This window comes from Ictalurus punctatus, chromosome 6 (genome assembly GCF_001660625.3).
Source record: "Ictalurus punctatus breed USDA103 chromosome 6, Coco_2.0, whole genome shotgun sequence".
Classification (NCBI taxonomy): Eukaryota; Metazoa; Chordata; class Actinopteri; order Siluriformes; family Ictaluridae; genus Ictalurus; species Ictalurus punctatus.
This window is the reverse complement of record NC_030421.2, coordinates 25,508,580-25,531,386: the sequence shown is the minus strand read 5'-3', so window position 1 is coordinate 25,531,386 and position 22,807 is coordinate 25,508,580. Positions and strand designations below refer to the sequence as shown.

General features: G+C 41.4%; 1 protein-coding gene across 9 annotated transcripts in view; it reads right to left on the bottom strand.

Moving 5' to 3' along the window:
* The window catches only part of tanc1b (tetratricopeptide repeat, ankyrin repeat and coiled-coil containing 1b), a 161,375-nt gene that overhangs the window by 125,830 nt on the left and 12,738 nt on the right, over positions 1–22,807 (bottom strand). For 7 of the 9 annotated variants that reach the window (XM_017469834.3, XM_017469836.3, XM_047155964.2 and 4 more), the window contains exon 2: positions 17,233–17,302. The exons of 1 other annotated variant lie outside the window; for it this stretch is intronic. In XM_017469834.3, the coding sequence (XP_017325323.1) occupies positions 17,233–17,293 (61 nt within the window). In that variant the 5' untranslated portion in view covers positions 17,294–17,302. Of the gene's footprint in view, positions 1–17,123; positions 17,303–22,807 lie in introns of those variants that run through there. One more of the 9 variants, XM_017469838.3, reaches the window with a different exon arrangement.

Below are 22,807 nucleotides of genomic sequence, written 5' to 3'. Positions count from 1 at the left end.
GTCCACACAGGGACTGAATGACGGAGAATGAAAATGCAGAAAATGAATTCTTCTCAGGCTGGAGATGAAGGTGTTTTTCTCTGCCTCTCGTCGCTCCGTCGCTTTGTCACGTTTAAATGGTTTTTACACTGACAGCAATCATTTGAGACAGTAAATCAAGCATTACATTTAAAAAGTCCTTAAACCAAAGGCAAACCAACAAGCTAAACAAACCGGCTGATACGACAGAGGAAAAAGAGAAAAGGAACGGTTAGTTATCCACTAACTGAATTTTTTTGTAATTTTTGTAAATCCATTTTCATAATATTTATTCCACTCCCATTAACTACAAATAATATAATAGTATAGAATAGCAACTAAATCTCAGACAAGGATATAGCTTCTGCTTGTGATCATCTTTTAGTGAAGATACACCAAGAGAGATGGCTTCCTCTGATGTTTATTAACAATGTGAGTAGTATTCAAATATAAATGCAGCTGGTAACAGATTAAGAAAGCAGCCTCTGTCAAAAAAAGATTCTCCAAACCTATAGAATTGAGTGTATCCAAAATTTGGTATATTTTTACATTTCATATTTAACACAGATTAGGGAGATTTCTGGAACTCGGCTTTCTAAATTGGGCATTTCTTAATGGTTTCTCGAATTTCGTATAACTTGGAGCATTTAATACAGATGTTTTCACATCCACAACAACTAACTCAGTCTATTTCCAGAAAATTGGTTCAGCAGACTCAGCAGTGTATGGAAAGTAAGTAGGATTTAGTACTGACAGCTTTAGAAGCCTGCTGTTTTGGGGGGTATTAATGCCTCTCCATTACGCTGCTTTTCCAGTTAGGATTAAGACCTAGTGGCTTTCTGTTAAAGATTCTTGATGGGGACAAGCGAGTCAATCACTATTAGCTGCACGCTGTCGGCTGCTGGACGATGTGGTTGAGCTTTAGTGCAGAGAGGAATGTCTTTCCCAGTAGCCTTGAGGGAACAAAGACAGGGGAGGCCAAGAGCCATGACATTTACCATTTCTCATTAGAAAGGCTTGATTGCTGCTGGTCTGGGAAAAGAGCCTGGGCCACACTGATGTCTCCATTCAGCCACGTTTAACTCGATGGAAAGGAAAGGAGAGCAAAGGGAAATGCAAAAGAGCTCTTAATATAACACTAGATACTACACTAATGTTTTCAAATCTTAGTTTATTTAAAGCAACTTCCTTTACTATACCTTTACTTACGACATATATTAGTATAAATATTAGATCTCCTCAAGTATCTGCAAAAATTAAAATAATGCAGTACAACAGAAGGGTGTGAAATTTTTCTTTATTGTGGTGGCTTAAACCACATTTAGAGAGCTTAATCCATGATCAAACATTCACCTGTCTAACCGCTACAAAAAGAACACGAGCGACTCGATTCGACCAGGCTGGGTAAAAAGAGGGTGACACAATGACTCTATACAATCTATTCTGAATTCACACAGCCTGGTGCTTTTCTGTAAATGCTAACAAGTACTAGACATCATTAGATCCATTAGATTAAATCCATAGGGCATAGTGACCCTTTTTCCGTGGTGGCTCAATGGTTAAGGCTCTGGGTTATTGATCAGAAGGTCGTGGATTCAAGCCCCAGCACTGCCAAGCTAACACCGTTGGGCCCTTGAGCAATGCCCTTAAATCTCTCTGCTCGAGGGGTGCCATATCATGGCCGACTCTGCGATCTGACCCCAACTTCCTAACAATATATGAAGAAAAGTAGTAGTTCTGTAGTGTACATGACAAAAAGGCTTCTTCTTCTAAATCCTGCACATTCTGAAAACTGTATTTTTAAAGTTTGCCTAGTGTTTCAAACGCTGACGGCGACATGTTACAAAACTCTCCCTGCTGTCGGTCCGAGATCGGATGCAAATTGAAATTAGCGCACATATTTAGACAGCCAGTTAGTAAGAAATTTGTGTTTCTGGTAAACGATGCAGCTTTACTTAGAGTGCCAATTCTACCAGAGAAAAGCAATATCTTAACATGTTCTGTTTTTGATGTTAACTTTTGAATGTGCATTCTAAAAGCCTGAGCGGTCGCTTCCTGCTTCCTGCACAGGCCAATTGTTAGTCAATGCACACTGTGTGTGATGTTTTTCCACACGGGACTGGTTTTTAAGGTTGACCCTAGACAGGTCAGAGGTTAATGACAGATTTTGATGGCGTTAGAACAGGCAATTAAACAAGAGTTCAGCGTACGGGCCAGGGTGGGTCACAGGAACAGCAGCTCACAGCGGACAATAGGAAGTCTCGGCTGAGGCCCACTGACTGTGTTTAACTATGATACACAGCTGCACAATGCTCACAGAGCTTAATCACAGGCGTTAACTCGGATTACCTTTTTTACCTCAACAACTTTTAAATGCTAATGTTACTTCCATATGATTATATATGTGTTTGGTGAAACGCATGGTAAATATCAGTCACCAGTTTCACACCATTTCTTTCACACAATAATATCAGGGAAGATATATAGGGCACCGATACTCAATACTTTACTCCCTAGAACAGAATCACATTAGAAGAAAGACAGCTGCCGGAAGTCATACCTCTTCTCTTTAAGATGGCAGAGAAAAATGAGGGGAAAAAATGGGGATCATTAATTGTGGCCATACCTAAAAAGCTGAGATGGAGACCAGGGCTGAATGCATAAAGAGCATAAATTCTTTTCTAGTGAGCTGTGAGAAAGCAAAACAGAATACAACACCATGGCCATATTACTATACATGTTTTGTTTTGCCTGTACATGTAAATAAATGTGGCCATGGTGTTGATATTCTGTTCTGCTTTCTCCCAATCACACTGTATCCCTGTTAGAGACGATCATTCGCTGTGAATTCCATCAACTCATTTCTCATTTGTTTTTGTACAATGCGGTCTGTAATTAATTAGGACAAAGCATTTGTTGTTCTTCCAGTGCACTACACGAGTCACAGTTCCTAAAGTACAGGAATTAACACACTGGATTACAACACAGTCACACACTGTAACACACAGATTCCTGTTGAGTGTTAACTGATGCTGAGAACTGGCCAGAAGTCTGCTCTGGGATGTGACTTTTGCTCTTGAATTCTAATTTCAATGTTGAACAAAAGTCAGCTTAAGAGACATCCTGCTGAAAACATACCGCCAAGCAAATTAGACTCTATTGTGAGGAAAAACATTCCTTAGCAAATGCGTGCCGGTGGAATGGACGCCTGGACCCACTGCAACCGGATTGTAGGTCAAAAGTATATTTCCTTAGGTGTCATCGTTTCAGGGTTTTCCTCAGAGGATCTTCAGAGAACAGAGAACAGAGAATTCAAAGGGGGTCACTTTTCTCAGATTGTGCACTGTGTCATGGTGAAGCCATAGTAATACAATTTCTACACTACTCAGCAGTGTTAAAAAAAAAAAAAAAAAAAAAAACAATACAATATTTTAAGTAAAAGTTTCACATTGGTCATTCAGGCTCTATTATTTCCAGAAGTTTCCTAACTTAGGTTGTGGGATATATATATATATATATATATATTATTATTATTATTATCTCTCTGCATATGTGGAGTATGAAATAAGATTTTTAATATAATAATTTTTTATAATGATTAATCTTACAATAAGAATGTAATGCGGACTGGAATATCCATCCATGCTCAGTCGGTTCTCTGAGCTTCTGTTTCGTTCCTGACCTCGGGTTACTGAGTGTGGAGTTCCACATGTTCTCCCCATGCCTGTGTGAGTTCCCTTCAGGGTTCTCCATTTTCCTCCCAAAAACATGCTGGTAGAAGGACTGGCTTTGCTAAATAGCTCCCAATTGTGAATGAGTTTATGAATGTGTGGACATGGTGCCTGTGTCTAGTTCTATTTATTTGAACTCTGTACAGTGCTGTGAAAAATTATGTTCCTGATTTCTTCTGTTTTTGTGCATCTCTCATACTAAATAGTTTTAGATCTTCAAACAAAATACAACATAAAACAAAGGCAACCCGAGTAAACGCACAATACAGTTTTTATTTATATTTGATATTGAAGCAAGAAAAAAATTAATCCAACACCTATCACCAACGTGAAAAACTAATTGCCCCCTTAAATTTAAAATCTGGTTGTGCCAAATTTAGTATCAATAACTGCAATGAAACACTTCCCATAAATGGAGATCAGACTTTCACTTACTTCTAGGACTGGGATTTACCCCTATGCGTTGGATCATGGTCTTGCTGCATAATCCAGTTGCGCTTGCGCTTCAACTTACAGACTGAAGTCTGGACATTCTCCTTTAGGATTTTCTGATAAAGAGCAGAATTCATGTTTCCCTCAATTATTGCAAGTTGCCCAGGCCCTGAAGCAGCAAAGCATCCTCACACCTACACACTACCACCACCATGCTTGACTATAGGTATGATCTTTTTGTGGAATTTTGTGTTTGGTTTACACCAGATGTAACGGGACCCCTGTCTTCCAAACAATTCCACTTTTGTCTCATCAGACCACAGAACATTTTCCCAAAAGGTTTGAGGATCATCAAGGTGTGTTTTGGCAAAATTCAGACGAGCCTTAATGTTCTTCTGGGTTAGCAGGGGTTTTCACCTCGCCACACTTCCATAGATGCCATTTTTGCCCAGTGTCTTTCTGATAGTGGAGTCATGAACAGTGACCTTTATTGATGCAAGACAGGCCTGTAGTTCCTTTGATGTTGTCCTTGGCTCTTTTGTGACTTCCTGGATGAGTAGTTGCTGTGCTCTTGGAGGAATTTTGGAAGTTTGGACACTTCTGGGAAGGTTCACTACTGTGCAGTTTTTCCATTTGGAGATAACGGCTCTCACTGTGGTTCTTTGGAGTCCCAGAGCCTTGGAAACAGCTTGTAACCCTTCACAGACTGATGTATTTCAATCATCATCTTCCTCATTATTTCTGGAATTTCTTTCGGTTTTTGCATAGTGTGCTACTGGGTACGACCTTTTAACCAACTTCATGCTGTTGAAAAAGTTCTATTTAAGTGTTGATTTGATTGAACAGGGTTTGCAGTAATCAGATGTGGTTGTGTCTATTCTAGCTGAACCCCATTATAAAAGCAGTTCCATAGATTTGGGGAAACAGTAACTATGGGGGCAAATACATTTTCACACAGGCTCAGTTGGTATTGGATAACTTTTTTTGCTTCAATAAATAACATAATTTAATAACTGTAGTTTGTTTCTACGTTGCCTTTGTTTGAACTTAGATTTTATTTTACTTTCTGAAACTATTTAGTAGGAGATATATTCAAAAACAGAAGAAATCAGCACATTCTTTTTCACATCACTGTATCACCTAACTATTAAACGTGGGACATTAAATTAAACTAAATTCTGTGAATGCAGAAATCCTTCAGAGAAATGCTCAATGAACAGACCAAACCCCTTCACATGCATCACTAAATTCATCACAGTGAAGTCTAATAACACTAGCACCTTGTTCTTATCTCTTCACAGCACATAGTTCATCTTCCCACGAAGCACTGAACTAAGATAACACTACTGTTCTGGAGGACTTTGACTCCAGGAATGACATCACTTTGTTCCCATCAGCCAATTTGGACGTAGCTTTTATTTGCCCTTGCTTTCACTACACAAGCTGTAGTGTAGTTTCTAAGGTGACGGACACCATTGTTTGTTCTACAAGTAACAACCCTCACTGCCTTTTGGCCAACTCGGAACTAGAGAACTTAACACCCGGTGGTTAGTCTATAGAGACATGCAAGTTGACCTTGAGTCAGTCAACAACTTCTACACCATAAAGCCTCACTGAACGCACGGTCATGTTCATGAAAAAAGTTTGAGATGACTTGCTTTATGACATGGTGCATTATCATGCTGGAAGTAGCCATGAGAAGATGGCTAAATTGTGGCCTGAAGGAATGCACATGGTCAGGAGCAATAATCAAACAGGCTGTGGCATACAAGTGACGATTGATTGGCATTAACAGGCCCAAACTGTGCCATGAAACGTTCCCCATACCATTACACCACCTTCACCAGCCTGGAGTGTTTACACAAGGCAGATTGGGTCCATGGATTAAAGCTGTTGGTGACAAATTCTGACCCTACCATCTGTGTGCCTCAGCACAAATCGAGATTCATCAGACCAGGCTATTCTGGCACGTATCTGCATGATTTTATACATTGCACTGCTGCCACATGATTAGCTAATTAGATAAACCATGAATGAGTAGGTGTACAGGTGGTGGTGATTATGTCGAACAGGATGGAAGCTACTGAATAAAAAGTATTTCAGACATTTGACCTTGACCCTCAATTACAATGATAAATTCCATATAAATCCTACAAACATTCAACAATTTGTTCTTGAGAGATTGGACTAATGAGAATCTGGGATTGACACAGAGACAGGCTGAGGCACGAACAACCCGATTGCATAAGAATAAAATGCATAAGAATAAAAACATGATTATTTTGTCAAGGGACAAAAATATATAATATGATATGATATGATATATGATATGATATATGATATGATATATGATATGATATAATATAATATAATATAATATAATATGATGCTATATAATTTAATATGACTCACCCTGCAACTCACAGTCAAAGCTGTCAGGGCAGTAATCCTAATTTATTGTCATTGTGGAATTTGCATCATTACCCAGTTGCAGAGATGTTTTAACTAAAAACAAAATTATAGCCGGTAAGTTGCTAAATAGTTGAGATTGGTATGTTCCTGTGCATTTAAACAATGTGCCAGCACCGACTCATGCTGTGCTGCTAGGTGTTCAGGAATCAGGTATATTTAATGGTGCCATTTGCAAATTCCACCCTTGGGACCAGGAGAAGCAAGCATGATGACGTAAGTGAGATTTGTGTATAAGCTTAGAACTACCACTTTAAACAAGGTCAAGACATGTTCTTCCCTCAGGAAAGCTGGTAAATCTCTCAATATAAATACACACTGCGGTAAGGATTATTGAGACAAGGAAAAAGACAGACACTCCTTTGGGAGAGGGTGGCTTGAGTTTTTTCCGTAAAAGACTGCGTGTGTTCTCAACCGCTAGACAGAAAACACACATTGAAAGAGCAAATATTTGACAAAAGAGAAACATAAATATTAAAAGGCAGAGAAAATTGAAACAAGTTGGCATCCCCCACAGACAATCAGGAATAAATATACCATCTAAATTCAGTGTGAACGAGTGATTTTGATAAGGAGAGCTGTAGGACATGGCAGATGAAATGCATCAGAGAGCCAAGTCACTGTGGTCAAACTTAGTAAAGCCAGAAAACATTCCTTAGAACCACAAAACAAGGAATGTTACATGTACGGCTCTTTACTTCCCGTGCACCACTGTGAGAGGCTGACTGATACTATGAGTGGCCCTGTGGTCCAGGTTACCTGAAAGAGCATCTGACCGTACCACCTCAGTGTGTGTTTCTGTTTGTTTCACTGTCTGGGTCTGGCATGAAGAGGTAACATAAACCCAACTTACCCAGAGTAAAAGCCAAGTCAAATTGATTTATAAAGCACATTTAAAGACAACAGCAGTTCATCCCAAAGTGCTATACAAAACATTCAAATTCATCACAGTAAATAAACATTATAAAGTGAAAACAAGTACTGAAGAAGGAAATCACTGCAATTGATATTTGTGATAAGCTTTGGTTTAAAATGCAAAAAATATCATTACAAATGCTGTAGTTGACATTTAATAGCAAATACCACAGCAAAAAAACATGGATGTATTTTCTAACAAGAGAGTATTTCCATGATGTGAGTGTTCCACAATCCACAATTTAATGTAATTCAGAGTCCATGGGCTTTGTCCAACCCATGAGGATCAAGCTATGGTCAGACATCATTATCATCCAACAAAGACACAAGAAATTATTTTTTCTCCACCCAGGTAACCCTTAAGCTGTCTGACTGATAAAAAAGAAGGGATTTTCTTCTCTGTAGACTGAAACACATACACTTGCATCCACTTTATTAGAAACACCTGCAAAATTCATGTAGTTATCTAATCAGCCAATCATGCGGAAGCAGCGCAATGTATTAAAATCATGCAGATATAGGTCAAGCGTTTCGGGTAATGTTCACATCTCACATCAGATTGAAGAAAAAGTGTGATCTCTGTGACTTTGACTCTGGTACAGCTGTTGCCAATGGGGCTGGTTTGAATATTTCAGAAACTGCTAATATCCTGGCAATTTCCCACACAACGGTCTCTAGAATTAACACAGAATGGTGCAAAAAAAAACAAACAAAAAAAAAAACTCTGAGTGAGCATCAGTTCTGTGGGTGGAAACGCCTTGCTGATAAGAGAGGAGGAAAATGGCCAAACTGGGTCAAGATGTCAGGAAGGATAGTAACTCCTTAGTAACAACCACAGCGAGCAGAAAAGCATATCAGCATGCATAAAACATCGAACCTTGGGGTGGATGAGGTATAACAGCAGAAGGCCACATCAGGTTCCACTCCGGTCAACCAAGAACAAGAATTTGAGGCCATCATGGTCAGCTTCAGTACATACAAATTTCTGTAAAGCTGCTTTGTGAAAATGTATGTCGTTAAAAGCGCTATGCAAATTATTTTTTTTAAAAATGAACTGAATCATTGATAATTACATGATAAAAACTCATTCATGAATCAAAAATGAACCACCCCTAGTCTTACAAACCAGACCCTCTAGCTTTGCTAGAGAGTCTTGTATACATATCATCAATAAGTGTAGTCATAAATATGGCCCAAAGTATGTGGACACTTGACAATCACACTCGTGCTTTTTGAATATCCCATTCCAGAGTTAGTCAAACCCTTGCCATTATAATAACCTCCACTCTTCTGGGAAGGCTTTCTTTAATGCTAATTGTGTTGTGGTGGTCAATTTTCTTACTGAAACAGGGCACATGGAAGTGCGTATGTGCAGACATCTGGACGAACCATTCCAGAAAGTCACTCTGATGCACAAGGGGAAAAGGTCGTTTTAATACACCAGCATTAAATGTAGATTTGTCCTATTAATTTAAAAACTAATAGTGTGCTGTGTAAATCACCTACAAAATTCCAGAAATAGTCATTGGTTTCCATTTTTTATTTGTTCCTCTCTGAAGCAAAAGAACCCTGTCATTAGTGATAACTTGGCTACACACAGTTAAATAGTATTCAAACCAACAGCTCTGTTTTCAGACTCAGTTGACCAGTAGGGAGGAGACCGTGGTGGGAATGGAAAAAGCTGCCACAGAGAAAGCAAACCAGAAAAACTAGGCCTCTGGGATGGCTTGGTTTTCATTCACTGTTTAATATTTCACCAAATGGTCTGTGCTACAACAGTGATATTGCATTGTGTTTTAGATCAGAATGAGATCTATAAAACCTGCTGCTAACCAAATACAGTACTAATCAGACATCCTGCCACACTGCACAAATGCAAACGAATTTCAATATAAAACATGCATTACATCTCATTTCATTTAGATAAATCCTTTAGACTGCCTTCTGACTTATACATGACGTAGACCAGTCAAGTAAAACACTTTTGTCCAGGACCCTGAGATCCTCCTCCTATTGTATGCCTGAATTTCTATATATTTGTTTTTAATTAGCATGCCAGCATTCTAGATCATAAGAGCTGCACAAATGTCCAACAACCTGAAAACATCAAAGAAAAAGGGGAGTTTCATTCTCTCTTATCTGGTGATAAGTGAGCATATGAGAAATCTTTCATGTCCTGTTGCATGTAGATACTGCTGAGAAACACTGCAGGAGCTAAACATACACACAGCTGAATCAACAGTGAGCTGGCTTCTTAGTGAAGACTTCACTGGTTTGGCAACATTATGTTTAACACATGGCATATGTACATAATATACAAGAGATCTGAATGAATTTAAAAGAACTGAGAAAAGGTTTCGATCGTAACAGCAAAAGCACAGTCATGTACGGCAAGCCTAGAAAAAGCTGAATTACGTGTGTTTGATAGACCAGTGACTAATGTATTATTTGGGAAGAGAATGAGAAATGTTTACTATTATTACAGACAATAATTACACCCAATGACTTGTCATGAAGTGCAAATAATTAAAGTTTTAAAAGACACCTGTCTTAACAAAAGTCTGGTTATAACAGCAAGCAATAATTTAAGCAAGTAAATCATTTGTCCAAAAAGTAGACGCACTTCAGAGGACAATTGTATTTGACTGTGCTGAAAAAGCACTGGCATTCACACAAACCTTCATATCTTTTCATGCTCCTGTTTCACTGAATACATTCTCATATGACTTCTGGAGCTAAAAAATAAATAAATAAATAAAAACAACCTCTCCATCAACACTCAATAGATTTTATTTTACAATGAGGAGTCACAGAACTCCGAGTCATTAAGGACGATACTAATTTTAGTTTGTTTTTTATATTTAAATATTTAAGTTCAGGTCAATAACAGACAATTTTAAGTGTCAACAATTACGTTCATTAAAGAGCACAGACACTGATTGCTCGAATGCTTAACAGGGTTTTACAGTTAAACCAATGCTGTTCACTGGTTAACCTCAAAAGCCAGTTACTTCAAATGACATTCACATATCCATGTGCATGAGCATTAAACTGAGAGAGACATGACTTTAGACCTCTATCCTGAGATCTATTACTGCACAAGATGAAAAAAGGTTTGCAGCATAGTCACAACACTGGCAATAAAGTCATTCTGTGCCGTATAAGGAATGAAAAACAGAGTAAGCAAGCACCGTTCGGGATAATACAGCATTTAGTGGAACCATAGTTCTAGTAGCCAAAGTGTTTCAGCGTTTGCTCCCGTGACTCAGAAAGAAGTGAAAATAAAGGACAGAGGGGATAAAAGCAGATAAGGAGTAAGTGTGCTTGGGCATGACACTCCTACGCACAGCATTAATTAGTGTTCAGTAACTGGGAAGCAGGGAGAGACACTCCCTGAAGGTTACAGCATAACAAGCTACACGGAATTCACCTTAAGAGAATCAGTCACATCTTTTTACTGTCAGCAAGACCTCCGAGAGAATTCAAGGAGCCTCAGGTCTGATACAGCACATCTAAGGTAAGTAAACCTCAAAATACAGGTGCATCTAAAAAAAAAAAAAAAAAGGAATATTGTGGAAAAGTTCATTTTTTTCTGTAATTTAATTCAAAAAGTGGAACTTTCATATATTCTAGATTCATTACACGTAAAGTGAAACATATCAAGGCTTTTTTGTTATAATCTTGATTATTACGGCTTACAGCTCATGGAAATCAAAAATCCAGTGTCTCAAAATATCAGAATTAAGAATTTATTATACAGAAATGCCGACCTGAGAAGAGCTCTAATCAGTTAATTAACTCAAAACACCTGCAAAGGTTTCCTGAGCCTTTAATCTCTCAGTCTGGTTCAGTAGACACAACAACAATCATGGGGAAGATGAAAGTAAATTTTGCATTTCATGTGGAAATCAAGGTCTCAGAGTCTGGAGGAAGAGTGGAGAGGAACAGAATCCAAGTTGCTTGAAGTCCAGTGTGAAGTTTCCACAGTCAGTGATGATTTGGGGTGCCATGTCATCTGCTAGTGTTGGTCCACTGTGTTTTCTCAAGTCCAGAGTCAATGCAGCATCTACCAGGAGATTTTAGAGCACTTCATGCTTCCATCTGCTGACAAGCTTTATGGAGATGCTGATTTTCTTTTCCAGCAGGACTCGGCACCTGCCCACAGTGCCAAAACTACTAGTAACTGGTTTTCTGACCATGGTGTTACTGTGCTTGATTGGCCAGCAAACTAACCTGACCTGAACCCCATAGAGAACCTATGAGAGACACCAGACCCAACAATACAGACGAGCTGAAGGCCGCTATCAAAGCAACCTGGGCTTCCAGAACACCTCAGCAGTGCCACAAGCTGATTGCCTCCATGCCACATCGCAGTGATGCAGTCATTTGTGCAAAAGGAGCTCTGACCAAGTATTGAGTGCATAAATTAACATACTTTTCAGAATGTCGACATTTTTATATTATAAATTCTTTATTCTAATATTTTGAGATACTGGATTTTTGATTTCGATGAGCTATAAGCCGTAATCATCAAGAAAACAAACAAAAAAAAGCCTTGAGATATTTCAGTTTGTGTGTAATGAATCTAGACTATATGAAAGTTCCACTTTCATTGATATGGCAATTGAGGGTATTTAAGAGATCAACAGCAATCCCCTGGCACATAATGAAAGCACCCCCAAACATTTTTGTTGGCATAGTGGGTGCAGAAGTGTTGATTTTAACAGGATGTAGAACGTAGACCTGCAGAAGGCCACAAGCAGAAATTAATCTGGCAGGAGGCTTTGAATTTAAATGTCAAAGTCATGTTTGGATGTGAACTTTCCAAAGCAAGTCTTGGCCATGGAGTAGAAAGCACACAAATCTCTTATTACATGACCTTCCGAGTAGATTTGTGTCATAGATTCCCCCCCTCATAACGATTTACCTTTTAAAGAATCCATATTAATGATAACCCATAAAAATGACCTAACTGATTATGTAAGTCACAATGGCTTACAGCAATGCCTGGAACTCCTGCGTAGCTCCCAGCTCCGCCAAGCTGCTACTGAATTAGATCTGCTCCTAACCAATTCCAACAGTGTGTATATACACAACAAAAAGAGCTGTAAGACACACACACACACAAAGATGCACACAGACGGACAGACGCACAAAGACGCACACACCAGGGATCCTCACATACCTGTCGGTCTACTCACAGTCACACATATGCTAGTGTGCATGTGCATAGGCAAACCTTTTAAAAGTGATTAAATAAAGATGATGAAGTCAGAGAATGCTCTGGTGTCTCTGTGATCTGAAGATGCTTTAGGCAGGATGACGGCTAAGGTCCAAGGCAAAAGAGCAATCTTTCCATGAATCTAATAAAATCTCCTTACCGCACAGTGCCTCAATCCAATAAGTAATATATACTCTGCTAATGTACCATTATACTAAGGTCAAAGCTTTTCCTGTAATTTCTTCTAATCATGAATAGTCCCCTTTAATTCACTTCACGTTAGCCGTCAGTATCACGGCCATGACAGGAAAAGAACATGGTTGGAATCAATATATATTCAATTCAACCAATGTGTCTGTTAACCCTGATTATAAGAGACACAGCAAACACAGCAGCCTGAGTGTGCATGCATCTTTTGTTATGATTACTACTGAGGCTTGAAACACACAGTAAGCAAACTGGGCAAGTCTATATGGCCAAACCTGACCATCACATATACGTGGGTTTTCCATAAACTGTTACCACAAAGTTGCAAATACACAGTTATTGTAGCTACTGTATGTTGTAGCATTACAATTTTCCTTCAGTGGAACTAGGGGGTCGCAAACCTGTTCCAGCATGACAACGCACCTGTAAAAAAATTAAATAAAAAATAAGCCGAGGTGTATAAAGATATGATTTGCTGATGTTGGTGGTGGAAGAATTCAAGTGACCTGCACAGATCCTTTAGGATGAACTGGAACGCCGACTTCGCACTAGGCTTTCTTGTCTGACCTGACCTACAGATTTCTCCAGGACAAAGCAAGATAAAAACTATATATACCTTTACACCTTCAAGAGAAACGAAAGAGTCTGGTGATGAAGTCACTTTTTACAGATATTATATAAGTGAGAACAGGAACTAATGTGTTTTGCAGATGTTCCACAGCAAAAAAAAGTAACTACAACAGATACAAGGTGTTGATCTTTAATTAATAACAAACGTAACAACTGGCAAACTGCTGTTGTACAAGATGAATAGAACTCTTTAGAATGACAGTTACAGGGAAATAATCAACTTCACATCACACCACCACCCTGTCTGTGATTATTTTTCCTGTAACAGCATGACCAGTCTTTTATTTTTTGTTTAATTCATTACCTATTAATCTGCAATCTGCATTGCACCAGATGGTGGATTAGGGTGTCCTGGCTGTAGGCTTATTTGGAAAACAATGACATTCAACAGACGGTCCTGCACATTTTTCATGGGCAGCATGTTACTCTAAGTCTTCAGACCTCTGTGACGTGTATGCTATTTGATTACCTTACTCTTTTCCTGTCATGCTCCTAACCTCTTCTGAAGGAGGAGAGAGAGAGAGACAGAGAGAAGACCAGGACAATAACATGGCAATGTTTATGCTACAGAGTTTGCTGAACAGACTAGCATACGTGTCTAAAATGTACAGCTTTTACATGAGAAATGATCACAATGTTAAATGTTCCTCCTTGGCATTATTTAGCCTCACACTCTCTGATCTCACATTAAATCAGAAAATCCCAAGAGGAAGACCATAATATCGCATCACATCACATCGCAGTAAGGAAACTGACATCCTTTGCCAAAGCACTTCAAAGCAACTGCAGGCCAGAGCCTGCAATAGGCCCGATGAACGATGCGAAAGAAAAAGAGCAGAGACAGGATAGAGAATGGAAACGGAATGGGATGTGATGTGATGTTTAGATCTACAGCCAGGGATAAAATCGAGGGCCTCATGCTCCAGATGGTTCCAGTAACAAAAACGCATAATCTATGATTTAACCTGTCCGTCTTCAGGCAGAAGGTTTCCTCACTGCGATGTCAGACATGGACGCCGGTTTGTTATGACTAGTCGGAAAACAAACACAGAGCCAGCTCCTGAGGACCTGCAAAATTACAGACTTTTATAGTGCTATAATTAGTATTGTGTTGAAACCAGCGTAAGCAAATATTCAGCCAGTCATGGAGAATGCTGCGTCAGTCAGGTCAGAACAGAGATGCACAACTCTAGGTCTGGTTTCTGTTTTAGTCATACAGATGTAGAACCACAAAAAAAAAAACAACAAAAAAAAAAACGTTGTGTGTATTAACAGGCACTGGAACTAGAAGATGTCTGGGAAGACCAGACAAACCTTGTTCTCATTAGTGATGAGTTCACTGCTGACATGTTAAAGCTTGAAATATTCTGGCTGAGATAAGCACTACTGAAAGCAAACAGAGGCATAGTGAACTACAATATTATACTCATCGCAGGTTTTCATACAATTTCCTCAGGGCTGGAACCTGGCTCTTAATTGTTATTATTAAATAAACTTCCTTAATGTGACCCAGCGTGTTTAAATCATTCAGTCTTCAAAAGTAAACCCAAATAAATTTCAGCTTTCTAAATAAATTTAATAAATTTAAGCTTTGCAGCTTAAGACTTTCAAAACAAACAGCTACATCGGGTATCGACAAAAAACTGATTTCTTTGCCCAGCTACTCTCGTGTCTCATTCACTGTTTCCTACTGTTCAGACCTGAAGTGCGATGTCAGTTATAAAGTGAATATCAACAAAAACACGTTAAACCTACATGCCACTCATCCCTTTTATTATGAGAATTAAATGAATTGTCAAATGAAATGTAGTTTCAGACCCTTTCAGTGATTTCAATGACAGAGCGAACACAGTAACATGCATTTCCACCCATGTGCACCTGAACACAGGGTTTTCTCTACAACAGTGCCTGCCTCAGACTCGGGTAATAAATCCAAGTGAGCTGTTACCTGAAACCAGCTACAGATTAAGGTCCATACACATCAGCCCTGTTAATTTGAAAATCGTTGGCATAAAGGAATATGGTATAATTGTAAAGGCTCTAGAACACATCTTGGATTGCACTGTTTTATAAATGCTTTAGCACAGAGATAATAAAATGGCGTTTTATAAGAACATTACTTAGAAGACAATTACGCAAGGGATAATCCACGGCTAGGTGTGCATTACTTAATTTTAATGCACGATGTGGAAGCGAAGAACCACCCGATACGAAGCGGCTTATACCCTGGTCACTGACCAGAGTGACTGAAAAGATAAAAATAAACGGCTCATTTTCATTAGTTATTTGATATACGGGTCGTTAGAGACAGAATTCTGCCTGCTCTAAATCATACACAGAGAAAGTAGTGAGATAAGATTACATTTATCCCAATTCATTATAAATAGTTATTTGAGAGACAGGGAGAGAAGGAGAGAGCTTGTGTGTGTGTGTGTGTGTGTGTGTGTGTGTGTGTGTGTGTGTGTGAATTGCCTGTGTCTGTGCCACATCTCTATTAATAATGAAGTTGTGACTTTAACTACTATATGCAACTGTAACTGTATGTTACTATGGTTACAATTGTTTTCATCAAGCACATTAATTTAGAACGGTGATTAAACTGACTGGAACTATCTCTGCATTACACGGTTTGAATGCACACACCTTCCAGCCCATCGATCAGACCCCAACATCAGGCACAATAAAAAAAATTTTTTTAAAAGTCCAACCTCACTGTGACAGGCAAGAGCTGGCAGCCAACCAAGGAAAAGAAAGAGCAAGGATATGATACACAGCTTATTTATCCTTGCTGAAGAATTTCATTGCCCAGTTGTGATGTTTAGCTAGACAACTCATGATAACTAGCTGGTGAATAACTAGTACAATTACAAAATTATGCTGCATTCGACTAAAGGTCATAACTCTGACTAGGTAAAAACAAAGAAAGCCCCTACACAGGAACTCAGGATGGTCTCCTGAACATAAAATGAGTTATGCTGTATATGCAAGTATTTGCATTAGGTCAATCATATTACATATTAGCTTAATTAATGCTATAACACCGACTATACAGTTCGCTGTTTTGATGAGGTAAATATAAATCATTCACCACCAGATGGTAGAGGTGGGTTATCCACTAATCGCCGGGTTGGCACTTTGATCCCCGGCCCCTCCGCATGCCGTAGTGTCCTTGGGCAAGTCACTGAACCACAAGTTGCTCCCAATGGCAGGCAAGCGCTTGTGTGTGTGTGAGAGAGAATGTGTTACGGTTAAAAGGAACTATATAAATGCAGACCGTTTATTATTTCTCCACTTTATAGCTCGAACACACAGAATAACTCCGAGCTCTGACTTCCGAGGTAAGTCGAATGCAGCATTACTATTTAGTCCAACACTAGGTTTAATTCATGCACAGAAAACTGGCCTTACTGGTCAGACTGCCAAGATAAATATTGATTCCTTTAGATCTATGCTCAGAAATTTAGCTTCAGGTTGTTCATGTAAATGTTCTAAATAGTTACCTTAAATTTCAAACAACCACCTGCATGATGTCCCATCAAAACGAGATTTCAAGAAAGTATGTGACAGATTCCCAAAACCAATCATCTATTTTACATGCACTGGACGTACCCGTCTCCTTTTTGCTCCCCTTCCCGCCGTCTCTGTTCATTTTTAACACCGCTTTAAACATCGTGTGACCCTGTGAACAAAAAAAAACAACTGTGAGTTCAGGATTCATTTCAAGAATATCTACAAAGGACTCAAAGATGATGACACTCATGCATTCCTTTCAGATTATTCCTCATGGGATAAATTTGTGGGATATTTCCTACAGACACGCAGAATCTAGGAAAGAATGCTCCAATATTTAGATAGGACCGCTTCATGCCGCCGCCTTGTTATGCCGGAAAACAAGCTGTCAGATTCTCTACATTCCACATGTAATTGATGCTGTATGGATGAACTTGAGCGTTGTCATGATAACATTAACATTTCTGCACAATAGGCCTGCTCTCGCTTAGAAAGCACTCAAGAGACTCATTCACAGGAGCAAACCCTTTAGAAAATGTGAATTAATTAAGTAAGCCTGTCTGACAGGTTGCGCTCCATCTGGGCAACAGGTCTAATCGGGGTCATCAAGGTAAAGTGTGGCCTGAAGTGTAGGGTTACATGCAATCGAAATCCCTCACAGGTCTACTGCTAGTGAGTCACACAAATACAAGACAATTTGCTGCATTTAAATAGTTATAATTTCTGAATTTGGACAAAAGCAATGTTTCATTTCTCACGAGGTGCGGGTTAGATAGATGTCGCGCCGTGACATCAGGCACGAGCGCAGGCTTATTTCATTCTCAAGATCACCACTAAAGGAATACGTTTATGGTAGCGTAACATCAGAACAGTTCAACTGATGTGGAATGTGGAAAGACCAAGTAACACATCTCTCACATCTGTGTCCCAAACACAGCAGGGACCAGCCAGCACACGGCAGGAGGTCTAAGGCTTACTGAACTGCAGACATAATAAAAGCACTGCTAATGGTGCTCAGAAACAAATGACTTTAAAGTTGTAAATTGATTAAAGCAACATTTCCCAATCCTAGAACAAACATATACTGTAAAACATCCATGTATCCATTCTCTATACCGCTTATCCTACACACGGTCGCAGGGAGTCTTCAGCCTATACCAGGGGCACCCTGGACGGGGTGTCAATCCATCACAGTGTACAACCGCACACACATTCACACACTGTGGACAATTTGGAAATGGCAATCAGCCTACACTGCACGTCTTTGGACTGGGGGAAGAAACCGGAGCACCTGGAGGAAACTTCTGAAGCACGGAGAAAACGTGCAAACTCCATGCACACATAGCAGAGGCAGGATTCGAACCCCCAACCCCGGAGGTGCGAGGCAAACATGCTAAGCACTACGCCGCATCATTCATTTAAATGATGCTCTCAGGCAAACTTCATATGCTCATCACAGGTACATTTGATAAGAGTAACTTGCGTGCGTGTGGACTCAGTTATACTGCCTACACACTTACAATACCTACTGCCATGCTCAATGTCACTCTGTTCACTCCTCACACTGATATCAGTTAGAACTGACGACACTGCATGTGGCCATGAGCAAACTTTCAAACCACATACCAGAACATTTTTTTCTTGCTTGTTTTCGTCGTTGCAGATTTGATCCATGCAAGTCACGTCAACTGGAAAATTCAGCCAACGTGTCATTTAAAAAATGGTGTAGTGGACCTTGTTTACACCAACAACACAGTGCACACGAGGCCGCACCTCACCCCATCACAGCTACTTGGACTACATTCAGATTTTAGGTTTATTCTAGCATAAAGACCACTGCTCAGACAAGAACTTGACCTGAGGGGGGCATTTCAGCATTTCAGGACTGTGACAAGAATATGAGCATAGAGTAGGGATGAGCAAAAAATATATAGGCATATGGCATACATGACATATGACAAAAAATGTATATGTATTTCTATGATACATATGCATCACGATATTTAGGAACTCTTTAAGAACTCTCAGAAAAACAATACTGTTGCATTTAAAATAAAATAAATAAATAAAAACTGTTCAAAGATACTTTATTTAATATCTACAAAAATATTTTTATTTTAAATTTACAAACAAATAAGTACTGTATTTAACACTGAAGGGGGGGGGGGGAGGTATTTACAATTTTAACATTTTGCAGCTTTAGAGATTAAGTAAAATTTTAACCACCAAATTAACTGCTACCAGTCACTTTGTAATTAGTTATTTTTCTAAAAATCCTCTTAAATATTTTTTGAAAAGTTGTCATGGTATTTCAGAAAAGCTTACTGTCACATAGTTTATCACAGTAGCGATATATTATAATATCAGACAGCCTTAGCATGGAGGCAGTTACCAATGGTCACTCCACCAGTCAACACCATCAACTGGATACATCAGCAAGTACTGTGGCGCCAGGCCGGTAGCAGGCACACAGGAAACAAAGATCAAAGAAACAAAGCCTGACATGCACTCTGCCACCGAGGTTGTAGAGAGGGTGGCCGTGGACCGGTTCCTGAAGACCTTGCCACCCACAGAACACCAGGCTGTGGGGATGCGAGCCCCCGGGACACCCAGGGAACTATTGACCACCCTGGAACACACCCTGACCACCTGGGCACTCGGCAAAGAGGGACAGCACCAGCAAGGCCACTGGGACTACGGGACAACCCCAGGACGAGCCCAGCCCGACCGAGCCAGACCATGGGACACCGAAGAAGACCCAGAAAACCTGGCCGGCAGGACGTGTCCTCCCCGTGCAGGATCGGCCAAAACCGCCGCAGCGAGGAAAGGAAGCACGAGTGCAAAAGGCCTACCTGGCCCGAGGTGAGGTGGACACCGGGACAGAAGGTAAGCTGCACACACATTCTAACCCTCTCTCATCTGTGTTCCAGCAGGTAAACCGGCAGGGGAACTTTGGCCGAGAGCAGAAAGAGGACAGCCGCCTGAAGTATTGCTGGGCCCAGGTGTGCCAGATCGAAGGGGTCGACCAGAGCCCGAACCAGAGACTCCCCTCCTCTTACTTTCTGGTCAAAGGACCATCCCGTTTGAGAGGATCGGCATGGACCTCGTTGGGCCACTCCCCAGATCCGCCCGAGGGCACAAGTACATATTGGTAATTGTGGACTATGCCACCAGATACCCCGAGACAGTACCACTGTGTAAAGCCACCTCCCGGAACATCACCAAAGAACTGGTGCATCATACAACATCACAGAGGAGTCCAACAGCCCCTGGTCCAGCCCTATCGTAGTCATACCAAAGCCTGATGGAAGTATGCGCCTCTGCAATGACTTTCGGAAGCTAAACCTGGTCTCGGAGTTTGACAGTTATCCTCTCCCCCGAGTGGACGACCTAGTGGAGCGATTGGGGAGGGCTCGTTTCATCTCCACCCTGGACTTAACAAAGGGGTACTGGCAAGTGGCGCTGGCCCCAGAGGCGAGATCGAAGACGGCCTTCAGCACGGCGACCGGCCACTGGCAATATCAGGTCCTCCCCTTTGGGCTACATGGAGCTCCTGCGACGTTCCAGGCTGATGGACATTGTACTGCGACCCCATCGTGCCTTCGCAGCCGCCTACCTGGACGATGTGGTCATTCACTCCTCCACCTGGTCAGACCACCTGTTCCACCTGGGGAGAAGTCCTGGAGGAGCTCTGGAAGGCCGGGCTGACAGCTAACCCCAAAAAGTGCCACCTGGGACTGACCGAGGCACATATTGGCTGGGGCTTACTCAAGCCACAGGCGAAAAAAATTGAGGCAGTAAAGGGTCATCCTCGACCTTCGACAAAAAAACAGGTACGTGCCTTACTGGGGTTGGCGGGGTACTACCGCAGGTTTGTACCTAACTTCTCCTCTCTAGCCTCCCCCTCTCAGATCTCACAAAGAAGGGCCAGCCGGACCAGGTGAAATGGTCTACAGACGCAGAGCAGGCATTCCAGGACCTGAAGGAAGCCCTCACCAGCGCCCCCGTACCACGTAACCCGGACTTCGCCCACCCATTCACTGTGCACACAGATGCGTCAGAAACCAGGCTGGGCACAGTCCTCTCACAGACCTTCGACGGGGAGGAGCACCCGTTCCTCTACATTAGCCAAAAGTTCTCCCCAGCGGAGAGGAAATATGCGGCCGTGGAGAGGGAGGGCCTAGCAATAAAGTGGGCCATAGAGGAACTACGGTACTACCTGGCTGGGCGGAACTTCGTCCTGGTGACAGAGCACGCCCCACTCCAGTGGATGGCCAAGGCCAAGGACGCTAACGCCCGGGTGACTCGGTGGTTCCTCTCCCTACAAGATTTCTCATTCCAGGTCCAGCACCGGGCAGGGACCCAACACGGAAATGCAGATGGCCTCTCAAGACGGGACACCCTGTGGGCCCAACAGTAGGCTCGGAGCCGGGGGGGGGGTGTACTGTGGCGCCAGGCCGGTAGCCGGGGCACAGGAAACAAAGATCGCGACTGCCGCAGTGGCACAGAAGAGACAGGCCGTTAGCTGGGGCACAGGAAACAAAGATCGCTCCTCGCGCGACTGCCGCAGTGGCACAGAAGAGACAGTTCAGTGCCACCAAATGTTTTGGACAGCCAGAGAGCACGTGGCAGCGGGGTGGGGCCACCGACACGCCCACGGCTCGTGAATGGTGCACCGTGCGGAAGAATTCCACCATCCAGCAAGCAAGGGGAGAGTATAAAAGGGCGATATTCCACTCGCAGAGAGAGAGAACTATCTCAGAGCATGTGTGCAAATCTCTGGCGTGTTTTATGCAGCTTTGCCGACGCGTGCCTGTCTGCTAATCGCTGCTGTGTTTTTTTCGGGTTTCAGGTGACTCCGACGCGAGTGACGGCTCCGCCCCGCCCCCTTGGCTGTAACCGCTGACGGCTGAGACCCTCACCGCCAGATCGCTCTTCAACCCACACACGCACCCCCACTCACTGATTGTCTTAAATAAATCTCCCATAACACTGAAACGGCCTCCTGTGTGGCTGTGCTCCGCCCACCGCTGGCTAAAATCCCTACAGTACATAGCTGTTACCACCACATACCTTTATCTCACATCTCAGCATTAAGCCATGACTTTAAAAGCACAGAATGCAACAAGGTACGAATCAACCCTTCAGTTAGTCAGGATTAGTAACACCATTTCCAATACCACCACACCTCTGACCAGCAGCATCCCTAAGGGCGTAGTGCTCAATACACTTAAAAGCTGTTTAAAAACTCATGAGTGGGGTTTTACTGGTGTATTTTATGCCGTAGAATAAAACGCGAAAATATTTTGAGCTTGTGTTCACCACAGACCTTATTTCAGGCTTTGAATCAAAATCCCATTAAAAAAAAAAAATCCACTGCCTTTGCCACGATGGAATCGGAAAGGCTAAAATGCGAACTCGTTTCCAGGTTTTGGCGTACAAAATGATGCCATCCCTGCACCGCTCTAAGGTGACTGGCTGCAAGTTTAAGAAGCGTTTGATTTGATCTGTAGTGAAGTTTCCTATGACTGGAGGACGAACTTTAAACGTCAATATCGCAGTTGATCACGTTCATGTAATCGTGAGCAGTCAAAATCATAATAGAGATCGATATTTGATTAATTGTGTAGCCCTAATGGAATTTCCACAAAACAAGTTTAGTTCTCACTTACGT